Source organism: Haplochromis burtoni, unplaced genomic scaffold (assembly GCF_018398535.1).
Source record: "Haplochromis burtoni strain Fernald_Lab_line unplaced genomic scaffold, NCSU_Asbu1 Contig_16, whole genome shotgun sequence".
Classification (NCBI taxonomy): Eukaryota; Metazoa; Chordata; class Actinopteri; order Cichliformes; family Cichlidae; genus Haplochromis; species Haplochromis burtoni.
In genome coordinates this window covers 1,529,049-1,542,625 of record NW_024582377.1, presented here as the reverse complement: position 1 = coordinate 1,542,625, position 13,577 = coordinate 1,529,049, and the positions used below count along the sequence as shown (strand labels likewise).

Sequence of the window (13,577 nt, the reverse complement as noted above, 5' to 3'; positions counted from 1 at the left end):
GAAAGTGCCACTTTTGTCTAGCAGTCTCCTCCACGCTTTAATGGCTCTGTCTTGTTTAACAGGAATCTGCATGGCTGGAGGTGCTATTACTGCTTCAGCCCTGTTGCCTCTGCAGTAATGGCCTTCTATTTGAACTGGTGTCCAGTTTCAAAGTGCAATAACACCTACAGAAAACAAAAGGTAGTCAGGGAATACAGGAGCCGGAAGGGGGGAAAAAGCCTCCCCACCCTCACGAACAACAACTTTATTCATTCCCTCGGGATGAATAAAGTATTCTGATTCTGATAAACTTCACCACAATAAGTCAGAGTATTGTGCATTTGTAAGCATTACAAGTCAAATAGTTGGCATTTGTTGAATCCCTTTAATGGTGCCACTGATAGCACGGATTAACATCAGCTTCTTCGGCATTTGTGCATAGGGATCAAGCTGCATTTGGCCTGGAACTACAAGGGCCAGGGACTGATCTTAATGCTGTGGGTATAATGAATGTTTACTCCTTTTTTGTGTCACTGTCTCCTTTCTCTTTGCTTTCATCCACCATTGTCTTTGTAATAAAGCTCTATGGTCGTTTCTGTGTCTGTCTGATTCACGTTCCCACATGCATACCCACAGAAATACATACACACAGATTTTTTTTTTTCAGGGGGGGGATCAAAGGCTTTCTACCACATACCACACTGATAGGGAGCAGATGCAGGGAGTGGGCTGCTTTTCTGGAGCTGTGCTGGTGTAGTATGAGTGTAAATCTGTGTTTAGGGGGAGGAGTCAAGCGTTAGCAAGCAAGAAGCATGCAGAGCAGAGGCGTACTGCAACAAACTAAATTGCACAATTGAGGGTATGAGTGTTAGCAAAGGAAACACAAGGCCCCTGTCAACTTCCTCACTGCTCTTTGGCAGGCTTTACGTGATAGCATCTCTATGCAAGAAGTGAAACAATGAGCATGTGTCTGACAAAGTGAAACCTCGGATTTATGACATTTTAAAATCTCTGCAATTTCCACACAAAGGACATCATATTGATTACAATGGCGGAACTGTAGAAAATATCCCTCATTTTAGATATACTATCAAACGTGTACATTTTTAGGCGTGTAAGCAAATGACTGTATAGTAGGAAATACCCACTTTGCAGTCAGTTGTGCACACATGGTTAAGCAGTCTGCAACAACAGGCTGTGAAAGGTGCTTCCTGCGCGATCCAGTTTAACAAGCATATCAAAGATGATGTGAAGCATATTTGTTCGCGAGGTTTCCATGAAGGCAACAGCTAGACCTCCAGTCAGCTGACTGGAGCATGACAGTGTGGGAGAATGTGAGGAATGTGCTGATTCCATGTTGCCTGTGTTCCTGATCTGACCCGCACCCCTCCTCCAGGCAGCACAACAGTCCTGTTGTTTTAAAGGCCTTTTAACATGCAAAAGATGAGAGCAAGAGCTTTCTGCGAAGAGAAGTCACAGTCAAGTCATGTCTAGTCGCATGCAGATTTATCCTTTTGTCAAAAATAAAAAGCCGGAGGTGGCAAAGAAAATATGGAAAATTTAGAAAGAATACACCCAGGCCTTTGTGCCTTTATAAGGGCTCAAGTAGAATAGTAAAATTTCACTTTCAAATGATCACAGTAGAGTGGTACTTTCCAGCATTACAGGTGTCATCCTTGGTAGGTTCTAGATTTTAGCTACTAGTTCTTTCATAAGAGTTGTACCGCTGATAGAATTTGTAAGCCTCACACAAAGCAGAAAAAGTGTCCCATAGTGAGGGATTATACAGCATGTTACTATCACAGGAACCTGGTCACACCCCAAATGTTCCATTATTGAGGGCACGCAATATCAAGCTTTTTTACTATTATACAAAAACACTTACCCGGAATAATGCCTCTGCATGATGGACATGTTTATTCTGCATTGTCATGCTGAATTTACCTGCTAGCAATCGCACCATTAACAGAAGCTTTGACTTTTCCTTTCCCCATGTTCAGGATTGTTAAGGCTATAAACAAAATCAATTCAAGTTCCAACTTAGGTTATATGCTGCCCCACTGTGGCGAGAAGAGGGAAGTGCATTGGTAGAGGGGGGGGGGGGGAAGCAGCACAGGAGGCTGAACAGATTTATCAAGCATCCCTTTTATTAACATCACCCGTTACAAAAAGAACAAAATCTTCAGTGTTAATGATCTTAGCAACAATATAGCGAGTGCTGATTACAGATGATATGGGACGCTTATTCCTAGAGTAGTTGCAGTAGGATTAAAAACCCCTACACTGTTGACCTGGCCGTACACAGCCAGGGTCACACACACTCCCTTCTGTTTGGAGCTACAGTACAGACTTGAGTACAATTTGTCCATGCATCTCCATAGTTACCGTCACGTAGTGACCCTTCAGATATGCTGAGACCTCTTCTGATCTCCCTTCTCCCACCCAGTACTGAGCCAAGGTATAACATGGAGCTATGAATGAATAAATGCATAATGGATGCACAGTTGGATAGTTTTCTGCTCAGGAGGAAAACAGATCAACAACATAGTGTATTTCAGCAGGTCCTAACTGATACATTTAAACACTACATATCTTTAAGTTAAGAAGAAAAGGACTGAAAAACCAAAGTTTGTTTAGTCGAGTTGGAAATTCGTATCACTGCTCTCTCTTAACACAAATAACAACAAAACTACTGCAGTACTCAAAAGGATTTCAGTGAAAAATACAAGCAATTTAAAACAGAGGAATGGTTTCCACATAGTTTAAATTATGCTGGATGTCATTAAGTTTAGAATAAAAATTAACTGGCATTGTTGCTAAAAGAAGAGGAATGTGGTGGGAGTGGAATAGTGTGTATTTTGGTATAGTGCCTGGAGTTAACTGTAACCTCTGCCTGCTCCTCTGTGGCCAGCAGTGAGTCTGGGAGTGGTTTGCCAGCGTTTTGGCCAGAGTCAGTTTGAGGCTGCCTACAGTACAAGTGCAGTGATAGAGGTTGAAACGGAGGAAGTGGCTGGGTGTGACAGTATGCTGTGATGTGGTCAGGATGAGACCGAAAGTCAAAGGTGGTCTCTGTAATACAGTCAGGGTGGCTGCGTGGGGGTCTCACTATACCTTGGGCAGATCTTTACCAGCCTCCTGAGGGAAAGTACAAACATTCAATTGCAAAGTTTAATCTTCATTGGTAAGCTGAAAGACAGGAGTATGATACCCAATTGTGAATAACAAAGAGCACGATCAAAAGGCCTCACCCCCTCCTGTCTCTTAGTGAGTTGCCGGCTGACAGTTTGTAGCAGCTGCTGCAGTTCGGTGACTGTCTGACCCAATCCCGCAGTCATTTTCTCGTTTCTGTCAATCTCCTCCTGTCACAAACACAATTTTTTGGTCTTAACATGACATTAAAAGGATTAGATGTCACTACATAAACATTTGGTGTCACAACAGTGTTACAACACTCAAACTGCCCTTACTCTTTGTGATGACAGACTGCTGTTCTCGATCAAGTCATCAGCATTGTCTGTCACTTTTGAGAGCTCCCCTTGGATCAGATCAACAGACTGTTGGGCCTGCATGAAGGGACAGCAATTTCCGCTTGTTAGCATTGTGGTCGGCAGTTTGACCTTTATCAGAAGTGTAATGAAATCCAGATCATTCCCGTTACCTTATACAGGTCACCGGCCACTTTTTGCCTCTCGTTTTCTTCTGCCTCCAGCTTCGACAGCGTCTCAGTGAGCTGGGTTTTCAGCTGGAAAGAAACCAGACATTTAGATATTTTGCACTGTTGACCTGGCCTTTGAGTCCCGCTTCTAGTTTTTCAGAACATATACAAATCCTCCTGCCAACATAACTACATTAAACAGTTCAACATTTGCACAGATTTCATTTTTTCCATGGGCCTGCTTAGACAATGTTCAAACCAAAAATAGCACTAAGCTCATGTGGGCTTTTCGGTACAAGCTGAGAGGATGAATCATAATCCAGGAAGTCCTGTTTAAGTAATAAAGTAATTCCCTAAATTTTATCAGACATCGCAATACTTCGTGTGTACTTCAGAAGAAATGACTGTATCACTGATAACTTTCTAGACTTTGTACATTTCTGTCTCAGTTTTTCCACAACTGCAAGATAAATCCAGTCATTATGTCAATCACTTAACACAAGAACAGAAGGAATGCACACCAATTGGTATGAACCACATAGCAACGTGATCGTCATTCTTATAGTGCTATTGTTGAAGTGAACACAGCCAAAATATTGCTTAAAACTACTAAAGATTCATGACCACCGAAGACATTCAGTGACTATCAGACAAAACAGACGCAAGGCTTGCCTGAAGGCATCAGAGAAGTTAAATTATAAGTGATAGACAAAGAGGAGGCATACTTTTGGCCTGGCAGAGAAAGAAGATTTTTAATTAGCAAGCCATTTGTTAGACACAAGTAGAGTGCAGGTGCAGAAAAAGAAGAGTTAGTATTATAACTCAAAGTAAAGGTGAGTCATCACTCAGAAGCTGGAAATCCCCCCCCCCCTCTTATTCATGACTCCACCATACAAGTCCAAATCTACAGAGTTTGTGAATGATGACCCACAGTTTTGCAGTAGATAGAGAACCCCGTTCTGTTGCAGTCAGTGTCGCGCCACTGCTGAGTGCAATAAAGGCTAAGATTTAAAGGAGCTCTAGCTAGAGGGTGAGCAACGCTTACCAAAGTCAGCTCCTCATTCTGTCTGATAGCCTCTGTATATGAGCCATCAAGTCTGGTCTGCAATTCAGTCAACAGATCTTTGAGCTGAAATTGAGTTTGACAGGGTTTTGTTTAATGTGGGTCTGTCATAGGTGAACCAGGTCAGCACTACCAGCACACAGTTTATGCAGTCATAAGGCATCCACAACCAAAAAAAAGTCACAAATGAAGCAGAGGGAACCAGTTGTGCATGACTGCAGATAACCAGATTCATAAGTGATTAAATTCACACAAAACAAAAACCTGTGCTGTGTGAACTTTATATTCCCAGAATAAACAAACTGGGATGCCACAAAACACCACACATGGAGCAGTTTTCACACATGAACTTTGAACAATTTCAAGACTTAATTTGGGATATTTCTCACAGTTATCCGTTTCTCAGATGTAGCACAGAGCAGAAAATGCTGAAATAGCCTAAATTGGACACATTTGCACTCATGGAAATACTTAAGTCTTTTTAAAGTGAGGGGGCTGTGTGGGTAGAGCCTTGCACATGACATTCACTAGCTAGTGGTGAATGCACCAGGATGTTACCTGTGCTAATCACACATCAGTGCGATCCGACATTACAAAGACTTAAACTGCCATCTCTGTAGTCTAATGTCCAATCGGACTGCATATAACATTTGCAGTCTCAACGCAACCTCTGTTGGGTGCTCTCTGCAAATGTTCAGGGTAAAGGTGCATGTGTGAAAACAGCTCAACTGTTACAGAGGTCGCACGTTCACCTCAAGAGGTTAAACATGACTGAAGGAGTCCAGTTTCTGCTCACCTCTCTGACTTCTGTCACATAAGTGGCACTCTCGCGCTCCGCCCTCTCCAACTCAGACTCCAAGTGCTGTTTTTCTCTTCTCAGCTACAGAGCACAACAGATGAGCAGAGATACAAATGACAGCCGCTCTAACAGGACATTTGCGAGTGTACATTGTAGACTTTTTGTGTGTTTGGTTTACTGACATTTTCCAACTCTGCTTCATCAGTTAGTCTCTCAACCTCTTGCTCCAAAGCTGCGACTTTCTGGCTCATCTGAGATCAAAGAAAGAAGAACGATCCAGTGAGAGAGAACTCTCAATATTTCACTTCAGTGACTCTGCATTTTGGAGTTTTATCTCTTGCTAAACCTGAATCCATACCTCTCTTTGTTCTGCTTGCGATAGCTCCAGCTTCACCCTCCAGCGAGACTCCTCCTGCTCCACACTGTTCTGGAGGCGCTGCAGGATGCCCTCCTGTGGACACAACAGAAATGACAGCTCCATTTGGAAGGGAGATCAGTGTGCTGCCATAATGGCAACTGATGGCAACTCCCTCACCCCCCTAAAAAAAATAAAAATAAAAAATAGAACCCCCCCAAACAAACAAACCCAAAAGCAAAATAAAAATAACCCTTACTGTCTCTGCCAAAACTTTCTTGTACGTCTCACAGTCTTTCTGTAGAACCCTTTGAGTTTCCTCAGCTTCTTTCAGTTTCTCAGCCAGTTCCTAGAAAGTGGATCGTACTTACTGATGGACTCATTTGAAAAAGGAATGATGTTCAACTTTGCATTTTTTCCAAATTTACCTCCGAGTCTCCTGATCCAGGGCTGGATTGTGGAGCGGAGTTTTCACCTGCTGCCCTTTCAAATCTTTGGAGCCATTCTTGATGGTTCTACAGGACAATTAAGATGAAAAAATGAAGTAAACACCAACCACACAACATGTAGCTGTAGTGACGTACAAATGCATTTAGCATAGAGGTAAATGTTTCCTCTCATACCTGTTCAGAAGGCAGAGGCACATGTGGCAGAAGTCTGTGCAGAACATCTCGGCACTCAGCCTGACATACAGCCAGCGCTGTCTGGTTCTCCTAGAAGGTAGGGAGCAAATTGTAAAGGAACAAAAAGAGAAGAGGAGATTAACAAATGACTGTTTAAATACTTAAGATATTTTCGTTGAAAAGGTCCAGTGGTCATCCAAGCATATAACCACCAACTTTCTCTTAACCCCCATCAATCTGTTTCAAACCAGTGATCAGGCTGCTTCAATCAAAATCCCACAAATTTTATAATGCCAGCTCGTTATCAAAGGACAAAAAAACAAACAAAAAAAATCACTCCCAGTTCCATTTACTCTGGGAAACCATAAGCATCAACAGACCTCACATCAGATTCAGAGCATCTCTCATTTGTGTTCACAAATTTACCTTGACACTCACCAATAAACAAAAAGTACTGATCAGTCCTCTAATAACACACCATCAACTCTGAGGTCTGAAAGGGGGAACGCATGCCATACACGAGCCAGCTGGCTGTCTAACCACTGTTTGCATTAACACGCTGTCACAAGACAGCTTTGACACAGAGCGTGGAGCTGAATACAACCAACCAGCATGCACCGATAGCACACAACAGCTGCCAAGGAACTCCCTGGCTCAGGCGCGAGAAGGTGCTTTCTACTGTACTCAAATGGCAGGAGAGCAGCTGCTGTGCAGATAGTTCGGTATGTACCCTCACCTAATGTAGGAGGATGACTGAAATAAACGTTACTGTAACTCTTAATAGCACAGCTATCTGGGAGCAAACTCTACATGAAGTAGAAATGCATGAAAAGAACAGCTGATTGTAGCTTAGATTTAGTTGCACTTTGTTCACCCTGATGGAGAACAAAGATGTTTCAGTTGTGAGAACAGAGCATTGAGAAACATTAGAGGACTGCTGCATATTCATTACAAGCTTTGAATGTTAACACTTCTCTTAAACAAAAAGGGGGAAAAGGATTAGATTTGAATTAAACAGATTTTCTTTGATTAACTGGTGATCTTAACAGTACAATGTCACAAAGCATGCCACATGACAGAGAGACGACAGGAAGCTGCAAATGATTACAATGAATCTCAATCTAATGACATCTAGTGAATTTCTAAGTCACTGCACACTCATTTCCAAGCATCGACCTAAGCTTTGGGTAAGGAAAGGAAAAAATAAACCTCTTACACTTAAAAGCGTAAAGGAAAGTTATGTATACACGCTTAGGAGGCCAATATTTGTTAAATAAAGTCGGAGATGCCCGAGGGGGAGCAGATTACTGTAGTTCAACAGCTCAAAAACAGCCAATTGAAAAGTTGAGGCCAAACAACAGAGCGGGAGGAGTGAAGGTAAATGAGTATGCAGCGTTGTTATGGATGATGGCAGAAAAGAAATTTCACTGGGTCGATTATGGCAAAACACAGCGTTTCGGAGGGGGATGCATCAGATTGGAACTAGAGTGAAGCAGACTGAGGTGAGGTGTCGAACCTTGACAGCTTTGCTGAGTTTCCCTTGAAGCATGGACTCGGTGGCTGACAGAGCTTCCATTGCACTCCAGTTTTTCTCCCGAAGCTCCTGTTTTGGTCAGTTCCAGAGAGATACTACTTTCAGTTCAGCCTCGGGGGGGGGAATGCATTCAGTGACCCTCAAATAAAGACTGGTAGAGTAACAAAACGAACCAAAGGCATTTCTCATCCATGCTCCACTAGCTAAAAATATGTAAAAAACAAAAAGTCTTGATAGTCCTACTCTGATACCATGTGTGGTTTAAAACAACATGCACAGCCTGCACAGGTATATTTAGTAAAAAAATATTCGTTAAGTCATTTTATTTCTAATTAAAATAAGTGTCTTCAACTATAGTGTGCATATAATAATACAAATATGTTTATATGCTTCTCAGATTAAATAAACCTCTCTCAAAAATAAGAGAGACGAGTTTCTAATGCTCTGAATCACCCACAAGCACAAACAGGCTTGCTGAAACAGTCATGGCCAGCGGCGAGCACAACAAGAGTAGGCTGGAAGCCCTCTTATGCAATGCTCAGCTTAAGCAATCCAAAACAGACACTGAACTGATGTGTGTGTAATCGTGTTACATACACAACCTGAGCTGAAGAAAAATGTGTATTTGGTTTAAAACAAACAAAACAAGGAAAAAAAGCACTATTTAAAATGAACAAAAAGCGAGTGGCAGACAACAATAGGCAGAATGAATATATGCAGTGTGCAACACTGTGGGGGGAGTGCTTTGTGAAACACAATGGGCAGGGCTGATTGCTCATAGGGTTTGACCTGTGCCATTCCACAGTTCAGGTCATTGCTATGTGAAACCTACATCATTCTTCTTCCTTTGAAGGTTTACGGTGTTCCTCAGCTCAGCCAGCTCAGCCTGCAGAATGGAGACCTGTTTCTCCTTCTCTGACAACCTGACAGAAAACAGCAGAACCACACATTACAAAACTGATCACACTTCCGGTACAATACAGTAAACAGGCCTAAAAAATAAAACAGCGTTGGTATTGTTTTGATATGCCATGCAATACTACTCACGCTGTAAGGAGCTCAGGGCTTGGCACTACCGTGTGGGACTGCTATATGAGCGGGAGAGAAACAGACAATGAAAACCAGCACTGAATATCTCATGACACTAAAATAGGAACAGCCAAATAAAGAAGCTATAGCATGACGACAACCTTTAACATAGTAAAGAGAGCCCCCCCTCCTCAAATGACATCTGGATGATTTTAGCCAGAAAATGTGTAACATGAGCACTGTTGCTGTACCTGCTGAATCTTCTCGCTTAGCTCCTTCGTCCTTGCCTCCAGCTCACTCTGTAGTGTCTGGATCTTCTGGTCCTTTCCCAGCAGCCTGTTGGTCAAATGTTGGTCATCAAAAGTCGGATTTGAAAGGCGTGTGCGTAGGGAGCTTACACTGAGGTGCTGATTTAACTCACTGAGCCTGGAGTTCTTGGAGCTGAGTAGCAGAGCTGGTCAGCGCTTCTGCTGTCTCCTTCTGTCTCAGCTGCTCCATCTCTGCCTGCAAGGCAGCCAACTGCTGCTCCAGAGCCTGTGAGACAAAAACTGATTCAGACAAGAGCCCAAACAAGGACAACACTGAAGAACAATGTGAAGAAAGGGTCTTTTGAAATCTGCCAAACTGTTTATACTGATACAAGGAAAGGGCTGCACCTCAACTGTCTTCTCTCTGGCCGAGCTGCTGTCTTGTGCTGCCTGTAGACTTTCCTCCACCATTTTCAGCTTTGTTTCCTTTTCTTGGATCCTTTGAAGCACAATAAAATAAGGGTCATTATATTGTAAAGCCTGTGAAATCTGCTTATCTTCACAATATCAACAATGAGAGGACATTCAACAATAGACAGCCTCTTGTTCCAATGGGAATGGATGTTGAAAGAGCTACTATGAGGGGTGTGTCTTAGGAGTGTCCTGGACTGCCAGGGGGAATTCGTTTTTTTATATGCTTACAGAGTCAGTAGTAGCCTTTGTTTTCATGAATAGGATATGGTTGGAACTAAACCTTTGTACTAAATAATCAAAATAAACTTTATTGATCTTACTTGCTCTGGAGTTCTTCCACCATCAGCTCTGAAGACACCTTTAGTTAGAGGGAAGAAAAAAGGAAAAAATATATATACAGAATAGGAATCAAAAATTCAGGAAATACTTCTTAATAATCATTTTAGAACCCACCTGTTTATCCATCTTTTTCTTAAGGTCCTCAATTTCTTGTTGAAGTGACTCATTCTCTTTCCTTGCAGTCTATATTAGGGGAAACAAATGACTTTAAGACTTCATATCAATTAAAGATTGTGGTTAGCAGGCCAACAGTATTATGCAGAGTCACTTAGGGGAAGCTGTGGTCAGATAAATGTGTTTATATGAGCCAGCATGTTTTGATTGTGTCTTTTAGAGAAAACAGATACCTTAAGCTCCTCCTCTTTGTTGGCCACCTCAATCAACCCTTTCTCCAACAGGCCCTCTACAGTTTTCATGTTTTCCTCCTTCTCCCGGACACTGTTCAAAGAATTTTGGATCATTTATTTCATAGACAGATTAAGACACTGATGTATTTAAAATGTGCTCCAGTTCTCATACCCACCTCTTCTGGAACTGGTCCAAAGCCAGCTGGGATGCAGTCTGCAAGAGGACATCCAAAAGTAGATTGTTTTAAATGAAAAACAACCTCTCAAACAAACAAACAAAAAACCCACACCAACATATAGTGGATTTTTTTTCTTAAACAGTAAAGCAAAGCAACACAACTAACCTGATCAGAAATCTGTGCCTGCAGATTCTGAATCTCTGCCTTCAGTGACATGTTCTCATTGTGCAAGGCCTGCAGATGAATACAGACGACACTTATTATGCCAAGACGGTGGAGGATCTGACATACTGTGCAATCACTTGGAAATTATAAAGAATTCCTAATTCTGTCTTAGGTTTACAATACCAGGAAGTGCATTAAATCAATTTGTCATCTGAACCCAAAATATCTGCAAATCTGAGCATGCCCTCTTCCCGTGGGGAAGAGGACTTCAAAGTACATTTCCACTATGTAGTTCCACTACATTTCCACAGCAACACATTCCTGCAAACTAATGAACCGGTACAATGTTAGTAAGAGAAGCTGTAGTGAAGTGCTCTTCTGAAAATACCTGCATGTTAGTTTCTCTACTAGCCCCACTGCTCCTCTCAGCATTTAGAGAATCCTCCAGACTTTTTCGCTGCAGCTCTTTTTCAGCCAAACTAGGCAAAAAAGGAAAACAACAACAACACAGGGAAAGATGAAATATAGCTCAGTGATACAGCCTGGAATGTGATCCACAATATCTGAGAAGATGAAATCTTTCTTACAGCTTTTGCAGCTCCTCAATGTGGGAGACATGAGTGGCCTAGATATCAAACAGAAATGTCATTAGCCTACATTCTCTCTCTCACACACACACAGAGCCATCTAGGTACTCATCCCATATTGACTTTAAATGATAAGTGTGTGAAGTTGACCCATTTACCTGCGTAGAGATCTGGACCTGAAGACTTTTGTTCTCATTCATAAGTTCCTGTTAAACACAAGTCATTAGTGAGCATTAGGTTGAGGACTATAAGATCATTCACATCCATTTTGGTATCATTCCATGTAACTACAATAACAGTTTCATTTTTCTTGCTGCAGGTTTGGCACTGCGAGTTGTGAGCACACCTGAACTCGGGCCTGGAGCGAGTCGTCCTGCATACTGTGCTTGGACATTTCCATCAGCTCCCTCACTTTCTGTTCCAGCCGGTCCTTGGAGACCACAGCTTCAGTCAGGCTGCTGTGTAGAGTCTGGATCTCCTTGTTCTTGTTGCTCATCTCAGCCTCAACTGCCAGCAGCTGATTGTGGAGCTCTGCAACCACACGACAGCCGTCACTGAGGCACCATCATTTTTTTTTAGGGTTCACAAGAATTAAAACTTTTGTTTGGTGCAATGTTATGTTTTATCACCTTGTTTGGAGGTCTGAATTTTCTCTCTTTCGGCATTGACACTGTGGATAAAGTTTTGCAGCTCCTCCCAGCGGCGCTTAGCATCCTGCAGCTGTGCCTGGAGACAGATACAAACTCTGAACACCTTCCTTCCATACATTTTCATTGGAATTGAGCGATCGTATAAATTTTGCAGAGGAAATTAAAACTTTATGAAATCCATCAGAATATCTAGAGGCTTATGTGCAGATTCTTTCTGATTTTTTTCTACACAGTGTAATTCTCGCACTAAGGCTCTTTGCCAAGACTTGTTTGTGTTGAGCCAGCAATTTAAATCTCCATTTTATGATCGTGATCTGCGACAAGTCGGGAAAGGCTCATCTGAGTGTCTAGCAAGAAAAGTGTTGTTTATACACAGCACAAAGCCTCAAACATTCCTGCTTCCAAAGGCAACAAAAATCCTTCCAGCTCAGGTTCTGTTTCCCATAACCCTCACCGGGACTTCCACTACAACCTCCTCCCATTTCCCGAGTAATGCTGCCACACCCGTTAACCAGATTTGAAGCATGACCAGGTTTTGCACAACTCGGTTCATTTTTGTCTCAGCTGGGGAAACTGAAGCACAGGCTAAATAAACACGCCGCGCATCTGGATTAGCGTACCTCCAGCTGGGACACGTTCTGCTTGTAGCTGACCTCCAGTGACTTCCTCTGGTGCTCCTCCTGCTGCAGCTTGCTGTTGCTGTCTGATAGCTCTTTCATCAGGCCGGCATACTCGGAACGCAACTTGTTTAGTTCGGCCGAATTCCTATCAAGCACACGTACATGACATGAAAATGCGTTTGTTAAGGGATATGTATGGGAAATTGCAGCAGAAGCATTCTACAAATAGCTTAGACTATTGTGTAACGAAAGATAAGGTAAAAAGACAATGAGGTGACTAAGAGAGATAGCTGGAATCACTATGCTTCACTACGCTGAGCATGAGAGATGTATGGAACTCTAGGGAGCGTGAACAGCTGTGTAACACTGACTTGCTCTCCATCTGGTTGGTGGCGGAGCTGACTGCGTCCCTCAGGATGCTGTTCTCTTGCTGCAATCGACTGATCTGGCCTTCCAGCTGCTCCCTCACCTGCTGAAACTACACACAATTAACAGTACTCCGTCTTCACCAACTCTCTCTGGAGTGCCAAAGAAGCTGCCAGAAGTTTTTTTCTTCACATTTTTGAAATTCCTCATTTCTTAAACAACACTAGCAGTTACCCAAGTGTTATCAAGTATAATACAGGCCAGTACTTGCTGTACTGATAATAGTTGAAATGTAAGGCTTCACCTTTATTTGCATTGTCTGGAGCTCTTGGTAGGTGCCCTGTGCTTTGACCTGCATACTGCCCAGTTCTTTCTCCATCGCTGCGCGTTGCTCCCTCATCATTGATTCCACCCTGTTTGTCTTCTGCTTCTCAACTTGCAGCTCCTGAAGCAAAGTATGAAGATAAATTAAGCATTTTACTGAACCAAGCGGAATTATTCCAGCATTACAGCGATTAAGTTGGAAGGAAATCAGTCATGTCACAATCATTAGGGGGAACAAAAA

At 42.5% G+C, this 13,577-nt stretch overlaps 1 protein-coding gene across 1 annotated transcript in view; it reads right to left on the bottom strand.

The window, feature by feature from the left end:
• Window positions 1–2,104: 2,104 nt before the first annotated feature.
• ktn1 (kinectin 1) overlaps window positions 2,105–13,577 on the bottom strand; it is a 24,352-nt gene continuing 12,879 nt past the window's right edge. The window contains exons 13-36 of the mRNA XM_042218215.1: window positions 11,377–11,414; window positions 11,178–11,268; window positions 10,790–10,858; window positions 10,622–10,659; window positions 10,446–10,536; window positions 10,213–10,281; window positions 10,080–10,117; window positions 9,694–9,784; window positions 9,459–9,571; window positions 9,289–9,373; window positions 9,056–9,096; window positions 8,841–8,931; window positions 7,991–8,077; window positions 6,475–6,564; window positions 6,280–6,366; window positions 6,111–6,200; window positions 5,855–5,947; window positions 5,679–5,747; window positions 5,494–5,577; window positions 4,680–4,763; window positions 3,638–3,721; window positions 3,447–3,542; window positions 3,228–3,338; window positions 2,105–3,114 (exon numbers count right to left, since the gene is read on the bottom strand). Coding sequence (XP_042074149.1) covers window positions 3,085–3,114; window positions 3,228–3,338; window positions 3,447–3,542; window positions 3,638–3,721; window positions 4,680–4,763; window positions 5,494–5,577; window positions 5,679–5,747; window positions 5,855–5,947; window positions 6,111–6,200; window positions 6,280–6,366; window positions 6,475–6,564; window positions 7,991–8,077; window positions 8,841–8,931; window positions 9,056–9,096; window positions 9,289–9,373; window positions 9,459–9,571; window positions 9,694–9,784; window positions 10,080–10,117; window positions 10,213–10,281; window positions 10,446–10,536; window positions 10,622–10,659; window positions 10,790–10,858; window positions 11,178–11,268; window positions 11,377–11,414 — 1,860 coding nt within the window. The 3' untranslated portion in view covers window positions 2,105–3,084. The remainder of the gene's footprint in view (window positions 3,115–3,227; window positions 3,339–3,446; window positions 3,543–3,637; window positions 3,722–4,679; window positions 4,764–5,493; window positions 5,578–5,678; window positions 5,748–5,854; window positions 5,948–6,110; window positions 6,201–6,279; window positions 6,367–6,474; window positions 6,565–7,990; window positions 8,078–8,840; window positions 8,932–9,055; window positions 9,097–9,288; window positions 9,374–9,458; window positions 9,572–9,693; window positions 9,785–10,079; window positions 10,118–10,212; window positions 10,282–10,445; window positions 10,537–10,621; window positions 10,660–10,789; window positions 10,859–11,177; window positions 11,269–11,376; window positions 11,415–13,577) is intronic.